At 35.9% G+C, this 13,889-nt stretch overlaps 1 protein-coding gene across 1 annotated transcript; it reads right to left on the bottom strand.

The window, feature by feature from the left end:
• Positions 1-2,930: 2,930 nt before the first annotated feature.
• On the bottom strand, positions 2,931-13,080 carry SSX2IP (SSX family member 2 interacting protein; the record flags this gene model as incomplete). The annotated part of the gene is made up of 13 exons (XM_079536028.1): positions 2,931-3,012; positions 3,262-3,382; positions 3,778-3,889; positions 5,345-5,518; positions 5,904-6,040; positions 8,157-8,307; positions 8,534-8,705; positions 8,791-8,866; positions 9,763-9,898; positions 11,040-11,150; positions 12,073-12,273; positions 12,506-12,672; positions 13,038-13,080. 13 exons carry the CDS (start codon positions 13,078-13,080, stop codon positions 2,931-2,933), a joined length of 1,683 nt encoding a protein of 560 aa, XP_079392154.1.
• Positions 13,081-13,889: the final 809 nt, after the last annotated feature.

Raw genomic sequence — 13,889 nt, forward strand, 5'->3', positions numbered from 1 at the left:
CCCAATTAAGCTTGAATTTATGGTAGAAACACATTCCCATTATGTAGATTGAAAAAGAAGCCTAGATAACAGCACACAAAGCATGTTATATTTAACAACGTTGTGAAATAAAACAGAGAATGTAAGAGAACCATTCATCTTTTCAATATCACCCACAGGTGTACTGTACATGTCATCTTCACTAGCACTCTCTCGTAAGTAGGCCACTTGCCCCGTTGTCTCAGATAGACACCTCTGTGTAGCGACACACCTGCACAGCATTCATGGGAGCAGTCTCCCCCTCTGCTCCTCAACAATCTCTGATTAAGTAGGCTCCAGAAGTTCTAATGCTTCACCACGGTGGAAACAACGTCACCACAATTCCATCCAGGTAATCTGCAACACTCATACCATTACCAGCAACAGCTGCACACTTAGAAGCTTCCTCATCACTGCACAGAGTAATCCAAAAACTCTAGGCAGTGCTCTCCTTCTTTGCAGAGAAGGAACTGACCCTGTACCCAGGCCCATGAGGCTAGCTCAGGACTCAACTGCATACATACTTCTAGCACAGTTTGATTCTACCATACGAACATTCAATTAAATTTCCACTTCTATGATACGAGTCACAGAGAGAAAAAAAAAAAGTTAGTACAATATAATGAGTTTCCCAATCATTCAATAGGCACAACAGATTAAATAAGTTAATATATTATTTTGCTCTTCAAAAGTATTATTATCCTAAAAGTGATCACTGAGAAAAATTGCTTTGTAAAATAGTCCAAGCATGCAGCAAGAACATGTTTAAGTGCCCCCAGAAAACATTAGAGAGCAATAACCTCAGGACAGCAGCAGCCCCTAGTGGCATCCTCAACTCACAGTGGCATGTGTCAACTACGGATTTACAGATCTTGAGTAAACTGGTTTCAAAATAAGAATCTTGCAAGTAAATTACTGTTCTCTCACTTCAAATCATAGAAAATCGTGAGTTGGAAGAGATTCACAAGGATTGAGCCCATCTCCTGCCTCATCACAGGATTACCAAAACTCAAACTGTTGTCTGAGAGCACTGTTCAAATACTACTTGAACTCCAACAGTTGATGTTATGACCAGTGCCCCGGTAAGCCTGTTCCAGCACCCAACTTCCTTTCTGGTGAGGCACCTTCTCCTCATACTCAGCCTGTACCTGCCTTTACACAGCTTCATGCTGTTATCAATATGTATTTAAAATTTTTCAGCTAATGTCTAATTTTAGACACAGGTTTTTATTCTTTCATGACTTATATTTATGCAAGTTCTGTCCAGTACTGCGCGGAAGGCGTAAGCTCAGCAGAACTTATGAGTAACGATCACTTATTTAATGACAGAGAACTGGAGAAATACATTTTAAAATAGCCTTTTTAAAAATAAATACGATGGGATGATATTTGTATTGTTTTCCGTATCTGGTTGCCTATGCAGAAAAAGTGCTAACCAACAAGATCAGGATATACAGTTCTGCTTCTTTATGGATGCGGAGTAGTTCTTGCACAGCAAGTATTCCCTGCAGTTTGCACTGACTACTATTTCAAATCAAGCTCAACACACTGAGCTAATCAGCAAAAACTCCAAAACTTCCTACCATAGCTCCTTGGAGAACTCCAGTTTCCCTTTCTTGTTATTCTACTGCTATTTTTTCCAGTATCCCACTCACTCTATTACATCCAGTTGTGGATTAAGAGCAGAGCAGCAACACAATATCAGTGAAGTATTCTAGGTTTCAGAGTTAATTTCCTTCCACTGACCTGAAGAAGTGCAGAAGTTTCTTAGGCACATTCCAAAAGCTTAATGTGACTAGGGCCAGAGCTATACTCACACATTAACAAATGCTTGAGCAACCAAAACAGAAGAGATGGGCACGTATTGGACAAGGAGAAGTACATGAATTGACTAGGGAAGGAGACATCTCATCTGTACACGGCTGTTTTTAGAAGGTTATAAACAAAACAGGTTTCCCTAAAGCTACACCAAAAATTCTGGAGCCCACTAAAATGAAAAATAAGCAAAACAAAACTAGCATCAAACACACAGTGAACCTTGGCCCTGCTACCATGATAGTTTAGAAAAATTTGCATTCATAAATCACAGAACCAGTTTCTTAAAACAGACGTACACGTTTATTTTTTACATTTGAAATAATTTTATTCCTGGATGAACCATTGAAAGTCCTAATGCATCTGTAAACAGAGTATCACTATAAAACAATTTAAAATACCACGTAAAATAATATTATGGATGTATGCATTTCATTCCATGGTTTCTCAGCATAATCATTTTGTCTATTTACAAATATATAAAGATTTCGCGCTTTAGGTCATCTGAAATATCAAAGAGGTATTTTCAAATCACACAGATTAATAAATATAGAACTTGTTTTGTTAAAAATCTACAGTATACTGTACATTCAAGTTGAGGCAAAAGAAGTTTTAATGCCAGTTATGCTTGAGATGTTTCTCATAATGAGTGTTTCCAATAATTAAACCATTCCTAAAAGTGCTATCTCTGTCTGTGATGAAAAAGAACATTAAGATCCAATATTTCATTACAGCCAAAGTTTCAGACCATAGCTTCATTCACAGAATCACAGCTTCTGTTACTAGAAAAATACCAAAGCTTTAATATACTTTTAAATAAGCATCTTTCAAGAGCTGCAAGAAAAAAAAGAGGCAAGAAATGGTCTAAAAAAATTAAAAGCCATGTGCACACATACATACACATCACAGCTCAGCCTACCACATAACCCTTCAGAAGAATGATCAAACTCACAGCATCCTGTTACACTTCAGAACAGTAAGTTTATGAACATCTCTAACAAAACAGCAGGCAACCCTAGGAAGTCTAAGGCAGTTGTTCTATGTGCAAGTTTCTACATAGCAGAGTGCCAGCTTCAGAGTCTTCCTGGGACTGTGCATTACTCAGTTTCTTCCTTCTCACTTTCCTCCCACTGATTTGGCTCGCTGTCACCAGCAGGTTTTTTTAATGCAGCATTGAAACTGGTAAAAAGATGAAGTTACAGTGTAAATAACTGCACATTCAGTTACAAATTACACTTCAGAGAGAAGCACAATACAGTTATGATATGATGCTTAACATATTCTTCTACATATCAATCACAAGACCTAGATAAGATCATTCTGTAAGTTATCACAATTTCACTGCTCTACATAGAGTTCAGCACCATGAAAAACAAACAAACAAAAAAAAAAAACCACAAAAACCATCCACAACATCATTTGAGATACCTGTTATGTGAAATACACTGGGAAGTCTGGCAGGATTCAGCTGAAACAGGACCACTCACCATACAGTGAGGCTTTCTTTGCTGAGACATTGAGTTCACTAGCCGATTGTCTTGGTCAGAAGCTGGAAGGCATACATAAATCAGTTAGATGACACTGAAGTTGAAAACAGTTGAAGGATTAGATTTAAGTCTTCTATCAAAAAAGAAAGGACAAACAAACAAAAAAAACCCAACACTTTCCTCCCAACTTACAGCATGACTGTAATAATAATAAATATAGCCAGAAACACCAGAATTTGAAAAAAGTATAAATCAGTAGCTTTAGTATACAGCTTAAATCTCACAAGTTGCTCAAGATCATTAGAATCAACTCATTCTTCATGGGCAACAAGGCCAAAGATCTGTTCCTAAAAATACGAATTTTTTCTACTATGGAAATGAATTATATCCTAACCATCTTACAGGTAAAAGAAGGAAAAAGCATATTATAGTAACATAATTTGAACCAAATACTTGCTTCCTATGAAGGCACTTGGAGTTGTCACATTTTCAGAGTGCTTGTAATCGGTAGACATACTTAAGAACTGTTGCTTCAACCATGCTCCTCTATCTTCTTCAAATGCTTTTCTCTAGGAAAAGAAATGACTGTTTACAGTTACGACCACACAAACAAGCTTAGTCCACATTAAATTTACATTATTCCATATTAAAAAAATAAAAAGTTATGCAATATCCATGCAACTAAGGTGAGCCAACAGTTAAACAAAGAGTTACAGTCATATAAGCAAGCTTTTGATTCCAACAAGGATTAGCTAAGGAAGTATTTATTTACAAGCCAAACCCCGTGGTTTGTTTCAGAGATCTGAATAATCCTTTCATTTCACTGTTCTCCACTCCAGTGGCACAGTGTCCTACCACTGTCTCCTGTGCTCCCCCTTGCCCCCCAAGTCTTGCACTAACTCATGGAGATACCTCTAATTTCTAGGCAGTTGCTAATAAGGATTACTGCTTCAATCTTAGTCCTCAGCTTTCTCATAAACAAATACAAGTGACACTGAAAATAACACTGATCACTTCCATGAAAACAACTGAGCAGAAAGAAAGGTGATGTTTCCTTTTCCAATCACTCTATGATGAAGACTCGCAGTATTGCTTCAACTTTCTCATTACTCATTTCAAATTTAAGTATTGTAATATTCAAAAGCACAGGTAACTACATTTATGTTGTAATATGGTCTTAAGTATTTCAGAACAAACATTTATTATCCATCAAAAATTACAAAGCTTAATTCAAGATCACATTAAATTAAAGAATTCAATAAAATGTAAGTAAAAGTTGAAGAATGCATGATTATATATGTAATGGCCTGAGTCAATATTTGTCACTGTGTGAACTACTGTTGTGCCAGTGCCTCAATAAAACTCAAAATGTTCTATGTTCTTGACCTTTCACGTTCCTCCCTGCTAAATTTGTAGTCTTCTTCATGTTTTGATCCTAACTATTGGCCAACAAAAAGATATGTGCTAGAGCACATTTAGAGAAATACCCAACCCAATTCCCTCCCTAAGTAAGTCTGTTTACTAGCCAGATTAACTACAAGAACACAAAATGGCCCTACGAAGGCAAAGATTTATTTCGGCTTTCTGCAAAACTGCTTTCCATGAAAATCTAGACTCTGAGAATTCAATGCTGCAGCCAAATCTGACAGTGATTTGCATAAGCCTTGCTGTCTTAGAAAGCTAAATTGAAACAGCCTCTAATCAAGGATTTAATGAATAAGCAGACAGATCTTTCAGAAGTACCTAGATATTTCCGAAGCTGCAAGAAAAATGATTCACCTAGTTGCAGAAAACTCATATTCCAATACACATAAGAAATGTGATGTTTGTTGTTTTGTTTGTTTTAAGCTGAATGATCTGCTGCAATGACCAGAGCTGTGTTTTACACAGTACGAGAACAAGCTCTCTGTATAGAGATGTAAGCAGACAATGTGTATCAGGCAGTTTTTAGTGTGTATTAGAGTTATTATTATACTCTCTTCCATAGGAGTTCCTTTTCTAATACCTTTCCACTTTTCTAATACCTCTAGTCCTAATCTAATAGCAGCTTCTGTAAAACTTTTTCGTTCTTTCTCAAAATTCTTTTTTTGTTCTTGAAATAGTCTCCATTCTTCCTGAAGACGCTCTCTTTCTTCCAGAAGATAGCAGTCCTGTAGTAACAGAGTGGTGTCATCATCACATGGAGACATAAGCTGTTGCTGTAAATATAAATACAGAAACAATAATTTTGGAGTGACTATTAAGTTGTTTAGAATTTCCACAGATTTAATTTACATCAAAAAACAGTTGAAGTTTGATAAATGAGCAACACAGTTGGTAGGGGCAGTTTCAAGCAGCTAGCAAAACACCTCTGGCCTCATCAGCCTTCCTGTCTATTAACTTCTCCCAGAATTTCTCCTACCAGGGTTACAAATTCATTAAATTACTAATCAACTGAACAGCCCACTTAGACCAATCACCAAGACATCCTATTTAAAAAGCACTGTCAATAAAAGGAGAAAAACTCAGAGGTGAGCAATAAGTGACATTAAAAATAATAATAATTCAAAGGTCTTGAAAATAACAAAATTTAAAGCCTGCTACCTGTAAAAGTTGTTGCTGAGTTTTGATCATTTCTTTACATTGCTGAATTTCTAACTCTAGTTTTTCAGTTTCCAGCTCATGGTCTTCCCTTGAGATTACATCTTTGTCATTCAAAGCTCCTGAATGCACACGTGACACTAAGGGAGGGGGAAAAAATGGGAAAAAAGTTATTTAGAAATCATTCTTCACAACACTTAAGACTCAAAGCAGTAGCAAAGATTTTCAAACTGTAATAGTTTCATTCCAAAAGACACATTAACCATGCACTCAAAATTACTATTATCAGGACAAACAATCCAGAACTGGTGCTACACACATAATTAAGCACTACTGTTGTTTTTCCTGAGCTGAATGTTACAATGTTGCCTCAGATTTTACATTTCTTCAGGTAAATCACAAATCCGCACTGCAACAGCATTGCGCGCACACACACACACACAAAAAACCACCAAAAAAAAAACAAAAACAAAACAAAACAAAAAAAACCACAACCAAAAAAAAAAAAAGCCACCACAACTTGGTTCGGCATTTATTTAAAAGAAAAATCAAGACAAATGAAGATTTCTTCTCAGCAGTACATCGTTAGCCTATTCTGAGCCCACTATCGAAGGGCCTGTATGTTCATAAGAGTATGGCAGTAACTATATATATCATAGATAAAAAAGGAAAGATTTTTTCCTCATGTTCTATGAAGGAGAAACAGAGCTAACAGTTGGAACACTGTGTGCACATTTTTAACCCAGAAAGGGAATGAATCACAGAGGAATAAAATGCGTGAGGTACAATGTGGTTGCACAAAGATACAACTACCACAGCATTTGTAATGTGCCAAGTTTTGATCCCCTGATGACAGTATTTAAACACTCAGAACATGGTCGCCTCTATAAATTCAAAAATGAAAAAAAAAAAAAGTGACTCCAAGAAAACTGCAAATACTTGAATCTTTTCTCCTGATGCTCACAATTATTTTATTTTTTGGTTAGTATACTGAGTCAAGTACTATTCAGAATAAATGATCTTAAAATCCTTTCTATAAGAATATGTCTATACCAGAGACCACCTGCTCTTTTATTTGCAACTACATTCATGACCTTCTCACTCTTATTCCTGACTGCAAACATCCTTGTTGTAGCAGCAGCATTTGCTTACACTGGAAAATAATACTAGGAAAGAATTTTATATATTTTTAGCTGTCTTTTAATGCTGTTTAACAGCTGGAAACGAGGAGAGCCCAGCACCATACCATCAGCTAGTTCATTTTAGAATGCCAGCAGAAGCAGTAGATACGGCTGTGACAAGCTCAAACTCTGAGAAGGATCTATGTATCACATATCACAATTTGAAAGAAACTGAATATCTGCAATTACTTGAACAGCTCAGACAAACGGGGAAATACAACCAACATTTACAAAGGATGCTCTGAAAATAATGTTTCCTGTTTAAGTTGGCCTAAGACATCAGAGGCAGACAATGGTGGTATGGCAGTAGAGCTGAACTTTCCCACCAGCATTCAATTACATCTTGTTGCCATATAACAGATGGCAGCGGAAAGGCAGTAACGGCATCTGACATGGAAATGCATATGAAGCAAAGGTGTGTCATTGAATTCCTCCATGCAGAAAATTAAAAGCTTACTGAGTGTTCACAGAGACCAAACATAGTGGATGTGAGCAAAGCAAGATGGTGTGTGGTGTGCTTCAGCAGCAATAACAGCATGTCACCTCCACTAATGCAGATTTTTTTGTTGTTCTTTTGTAAGCATGACAACAGGCTCTTGTTCATTGCCAGCAAAAGCACATAGCTAATGATGGTGACTATGTTGAAAAAATGCCACTATGTAGTTCAGAATTTACTCTATTAAATAGTGCTATTGTGCTCTTTGTATCTGTTATAGTTCCCATGGAAATAAATAGAGAGCGTTACTTTTGGAGTGACCTGCATATTACAGAGCATGTACTTCCAAAAGAAAAATAAATTCTTTCTGAAGAAAGCTGTTTACTCTGACAAACTACAGTGTGTCTGTTCTCAGGATAAAAGATGATTGCTAAGGTGACTGCTTTCCTAAATTCCCACAATTTAAACTCACAAAGAAAAGGAAAAACACAAGTCTTTTCAGGAAGTCTACCAGGTCACAGTCCTTTCCATTTCAGCTTCCACTTAGATTAGACATACAGTAACGTAAGTCCAAAGAGCATGACACCACATGGAATTATCTGCAGCACTTTATGTGTATGTGTAAGAGTTAAACATCACCTTGGTTATCCAGCTTTTCAACATGATTTTTCAACATTCTCCATTGTTTTCTAATGCTGTTGGTAAGCTGCTCTCGCACAGTTTCACATGACAGTTCCCACATATTCTCTTTATTTAACTCTCCAGTGTCCTCCTCCAAGTCTGAAAGTACCTGCAGAAATAGAAACAAAGCCTGCTGCAAGCCATCTTACCATTCAAAAAATACATATTTAAATACGCATATAGATTTGTTTTACCAAAGAAAAGTAAAACCCTTTTATACTGAAAAGATTTTTCCAGGTCCTTCCATTGCAAGCCTTCCATGAAGTATTTTAATAATCAGATGGCTCCAGCATTGCAAACTATCAAAGACTTAAGCTTAACAGAGGAATACTTACTGGCCCATCTTCAGACCTTTCTTTAGGTTTTTGTTTCTGTGGTGGAAGAAGTGAAATCATCTCTTTCTTCATTTGCTGAAGAACTTTCTTCAGCTCAGCATTTTCCAATAAAAGTTGTTTTTGGCGTTGCTCATAGTCATTTAGCAGAACTTTGTACATTTGCTCTTCATTCCTGGAAGCAGAAATGTGACAGTAACAAGGTGACAACATAACAAATACTTTCAATTAATGCTGTTCTAAAACAACTACAATTTCACCTGGCTTCCGTCTTATCAGTCCTCCATGCACCTCTCTTCCCATCAGCTCTACCAACATAATTTAGAACTTCCATAGCTACAAATGAAAAGGAGATTTCAAAGCATGAAACAACGTGCAATTACACACATATTCAGATGACACTTCTTTTACCTTTTGATGTAATTACTGTCAAAAAGACTTCATCACCCAAATATCCCCCTCAGTCTTAAGACCAAAATGAGATCATGCTGCTCTGCTTAACAAAGCAAGAGTAAAATAAACAAGGATAGAAAAAAAATTGTGTTTGGAAAGCCAGGGTGGGGATGTTATTCTATCTCACGTATTTTATACACTTCTTAAGAATACCCTCACCCTCTGTTCCAGCTTTTATGTAAATTGTGTATACATTATTTTAAATATGACGTCAGAACAGTAGTTCAAGCTCAATTCTCATTAGCTCTCAAGGAAACAGGAAATAGACTTAAGGTCTTGTTATTTTGATCTCACTGATATTTCAATTAGTATTAACTAATTTGAGCAAAAAACATGTCAAAAGTTTTGTTCACTTACGTGTGAGGCTTCCAGAGATTACTGTGCAGATACTAAATTACCTTCTGTTGCCAAAATAGGTGTTCCTGATACAGCGTCCCAGTGTGGTCTGTTTTACTTGCAACTTTACTTGTTGGTTTCAGAAAAGCAAAACCAACTCAGCCACAACATGAATAGTTGTCTTCTGGCTCAGCAAATTAACCAGCTCACTAAAATATGACATGCTATAGATGGCAAACAGCTGAGAGTGTTTTGGAGGGTGGCAGGAGGGATAAAGAAAATTAGAGTAGGACTTCCTTTCCAATGACATCAGTCAACACATTTCATCTAACAAAAATTTCACAATATATTTAATGTTCCACTGGGTACTTCAGCACTGAGGAAAAGGGATATGAACATAACATCATACAAAATTTACTTATTTGCCATAGCACTCTACTTACCTATTTTTTTGTCCTTTTTGTTCATGACCAATTGATGTAAGCGTTCCTTTAATTTATTGTATTCTCTCTCTTTCCTCTTCATATCATGATTATACTGTGTAGCTCTACTTGAAATTATGTTTTGTAACTTCTGAACCTAAAAACAATCCCACAAGAGAGCAGATTTAGTCCACTAAAGCTCAACATAAACACATTTCTTAAAAAAAAAAAAAAAAAAAAAAAAAAGAAACAAACAGATGTGAAATGGTGCTTACATTAAACTCTTTCTGGATAAAGGAACTGACAACAGCCTACAGATTCTGACTTAAGACTTAGCTTAGGAAACTGAGTTACTTTTATGCACAAACCAACACAGTAAGGAACATATTATAATGTCACAGTCCTTCTTAAGAAGAACTGAGTACACTTTTTGGCAATTCGTGCGATATCTTCTCCAATATCCTCATTACAAAAAGAAAGATATGTTTTGGTTTCAGTAAATAACATTTAGTACCTAATTTAACATTAAATTAGGCTTATTTAGGTTTACATAAAAAAATAACAAACTCTTTGCTCCTTCTGGACAACGGGATGGGAAAAGAGGGTGATACTGTTCAGTCCAAAAGAACATTAAAACAGATCACAAATAGGCTGGAAGGATTTTGACTCAGTTTTAACCTTGCCAACATACAGCTAGCTTAACACACCCCAGGTTTTAAGCTGGAACTTTTGAAGTTCATTACATACACATAATGCTTGATTGCCTGCTGAATATTTATGAACGAAGAGAGCATTTAAAGAAATTTAGGAGTATGTAGGTACAGTGTGGCAGAGACCACATGGAAACAGACACCAAACTAATGATAGTGTTTTCTGCTCTGGGTTCTTCCAAGACTCCCAAGTTTAATGAGCATGGACTATTCCCCACCCCCCACCTTTTGTGCACATCCACAATGTAACAAAGTGTTCCCATTTGTGTGCATTTGAGAAAGTGACTGAATCCTACAGCTCCCTCTCACTTCTATACATTTACAAAACATAAAATAATGTATAATCAAAAGCATAACAAAGCATAAAATTGTACATGTTTCTGTAGTACACTCTAATAGAATCATAAGTTGGACCTATCCATTATAAAACGTATTCAATTGGCGTGCAAGGAGTCATTTTCACTTTGCTGAGAGATAGCACACAACAGCAAAAAACCAAAAAACATTCAGTGTGAACATCTACCAGACACCTTGCAAAATCAGCACTGAAAATCTATGTAATAATTTGTATTGATGTACATAACTCACTTCATCCTTTTCATTTTTAAGTAACTGGTGCAAATTCCTGTTCTTGCTTTGCAGTTGTCTGTCTCTTTCCTGAAGGCCAACTATTTCCCTTTTAGATAACTCCAACTGCTCCTAGAAAAAATGTTCACAGTTCAGTACCAATAAAAAAAATAGCTAAGGATAGAAAATATTGAAAAAAAAAAAGAAAAGCTAAACCACCTCACTTGAGACAAGCCTTTCTGCATATTCGACTGCTAATGTTTCACCTTGCATTCTCAACAAGTTCTATTTTCTGGTCCAAGCACTAAGATTCTCCAGTACAAGAAATACTCCCGCTCATAAAAAACAAAGATACAGTTATTGCTTTTTAATAAATCAGGATTCTGTAAGTATCTATAACTCAGGAGTAAGAGGATATAGTAAGTAACACGTATGGGTTGGGAATGATTTTAGTGGAGTATTTCTATTAAATAAACAATAGAATAATGTACGTAGATATGCATGCTGTGTCCACAACAAAGCAAATGGGACAATTTACATAAAACAAAGCTTAACCTAAGTTTTGCCAATAGCTTCAGAACAATCTTTATAAAAAGGCTTGGTGGGCAGTTACCCAAGAAATCTAATGTCAAAAAGAAATGTGAAAGACATAAGGAGAAGAGTGACAATGCATACTAGAAAAGTTACCCACACAGGGTCTTTGTTTTTACTGATTATGATTACATGGTGAATTTATCTTCTAGAGCTGGGCATATTCTTTCAGGCAAATTGAATGAGCTGAACTGAACTAGTCAACATTTGTTTTCTCTTATTAAAAAAATCGTTAAAGAAAACTTCTAAGCAAGAATTAAAGTTGTCTTATGAGTTTATACCTCATTAAGGAATTTTCAAATGAAAAAATTCAAAAAACAAAAATATTCATAAAAGTACAATTGCAAATTAGTACTAGGGAGGTAAAAAAAAAATTATTCACTGATAAGTACAGTATCTGTTAACACAAACACTGCGTTACACACACACACACACACACAGGTGAAACCATCTTGTTTTCTACCTTTAATTTAGCATAGCAGTTCTGTAAGTGATCCATATCACTACCCAGTTTCAGATGCTGCATTTCTACTTCTTCCTGAGCTCGAAGGTTCTTATGCTGCAGTACAAGCAATTCATTCATGCAATTTATGATAGATATTAAGTTTAATTCCTTTCCTTTGGACTCTGCATAAATAGAAGGAAAGCCCAATGTTGTCAATTCCTGGTGAAAGAAAAATTGGAGAGGGTGGTGGAATAAATAACTGGATAAATCTTCAAGATAAACAGTATCAGTTGAAATCCTTTATAAGAAGGCAAAAAAATATATTCTCCTGTGAACCAACTTCAGCTTCTGAGCATTAAGAAAGAAGCCTTCCAAATACAGTGCATCTTCATTACCAAAACTGACATACAGACATTTTCAAAAAGCCTCCAGTAAGCAAGATGTGGCTTACCCTATTGAGATAGGATATACTCTGTTCAATATTCTCTTCCGTGCAGAAGGCACTGAAAAAGCTGTGCATGCTTTTGGATGAAGGCAGTGACAAGTGTAGCACTTGAGAGTTCATGTTTGGGGGAGATATCCTTTTCTCTGAGGTATATTGAAATATATTTTTGCTATCTAAAAGACAAAAATATTAAGAAACAATTCAGGACTAGTAGCTTAGGATATCACATACAAAAATCTTAAATGAAATCCCTTTATTGAAATTATTATTCATAGCTGTTCACAAATCTAGAGCTTACAACTTCATCTAGAATGAAATAAAACACAATAAATATATCACAACAATAATTTTAAAAGGACAGTTTAAAATTTGACTGCATTCCAGCAGCATTTCTATTATTAAAAAAATTACTGTACTATTAGACTGGTTAATATCATGTTAAATCAATCTCATGTTTAAAGCCCTAATGTCTCTTTAGCAACTATAACACCCTGGTAGAGTTAGCACATTTACTAAATTTAAAATATGACCAGTTTACCTGATGACAGCACTGGCACAGTTACAGTCTTCCAATCTCCCATAGCAACAAAACAGGCAGGGTACCTGAGCAACCTGTTCAGCAGTGAAGTATTTAGTACAACTCCTGGCAATCTGCGTTACGTAGCCATCTCCTAAAATAGTAAGAGCATTTTAGATTAACAGCTAGAAGATTAAGGTAAGCATGGGAGACAGACTACTGGACCTAAATCATGAGACATTTTTTCTTCTTTATACTGTAAAGAACACCAGAATCACAGTAAATGTTATGCTGTATAAGTGATGCATCTATCTATACTTAGGCTCAGACTTCATTACATCTTTTAAACAATCAGCTCAGACTTAAACACCACCTGCACACGAAAAGAATAAAGACACTGTAAATAATTCAATTGTTTCTGTTGACGTGTGTCAGAGAAAACACAGCAAGCCAAACCATCCAATAATTTTCTGCCACATAACCAGAAAGCAATTTTATCAAGACAAATTTCTGTGAATCTTAACATGAATCTGTCTTAGTAATATTATTATTTAAAGGCTAAAGAAGAGATTTATTGGCAGAGAAAAGGCAAAAGAACTTCTAATACATATTTAGCTATTTAACTTAACCTATACAATTCATTGTAGTGCCTATACACAGCTATATTGCCTTTTCCCTGGGAAGCTGCTTCATTCTTTGCAACATCTCCAAAATTGCTGAAGGATTATAGAATAGAAAAAGCCTTATTCCATTGGCACAGCCACTCAGTATAGCACCTTCCCTCTGAAAACCAAAAGAAATTCACACATTCATAAGATGCATGAAACATCAGAGCTGGTGCACTGCCAGAAATTTAAAATCCAGCTCTGACGT

The sequence above is a fragment of the Tetrao urogallus genome, assembly GCF_951394365.1.
Source record: "Tetrao urogallus genome assembly, chromosome: 5".
NCBI lineage: Eukaryota > Metazoa > Chordata > Aves > Galliformes > Phasianidae > Tetrao > Tetrao urogallus.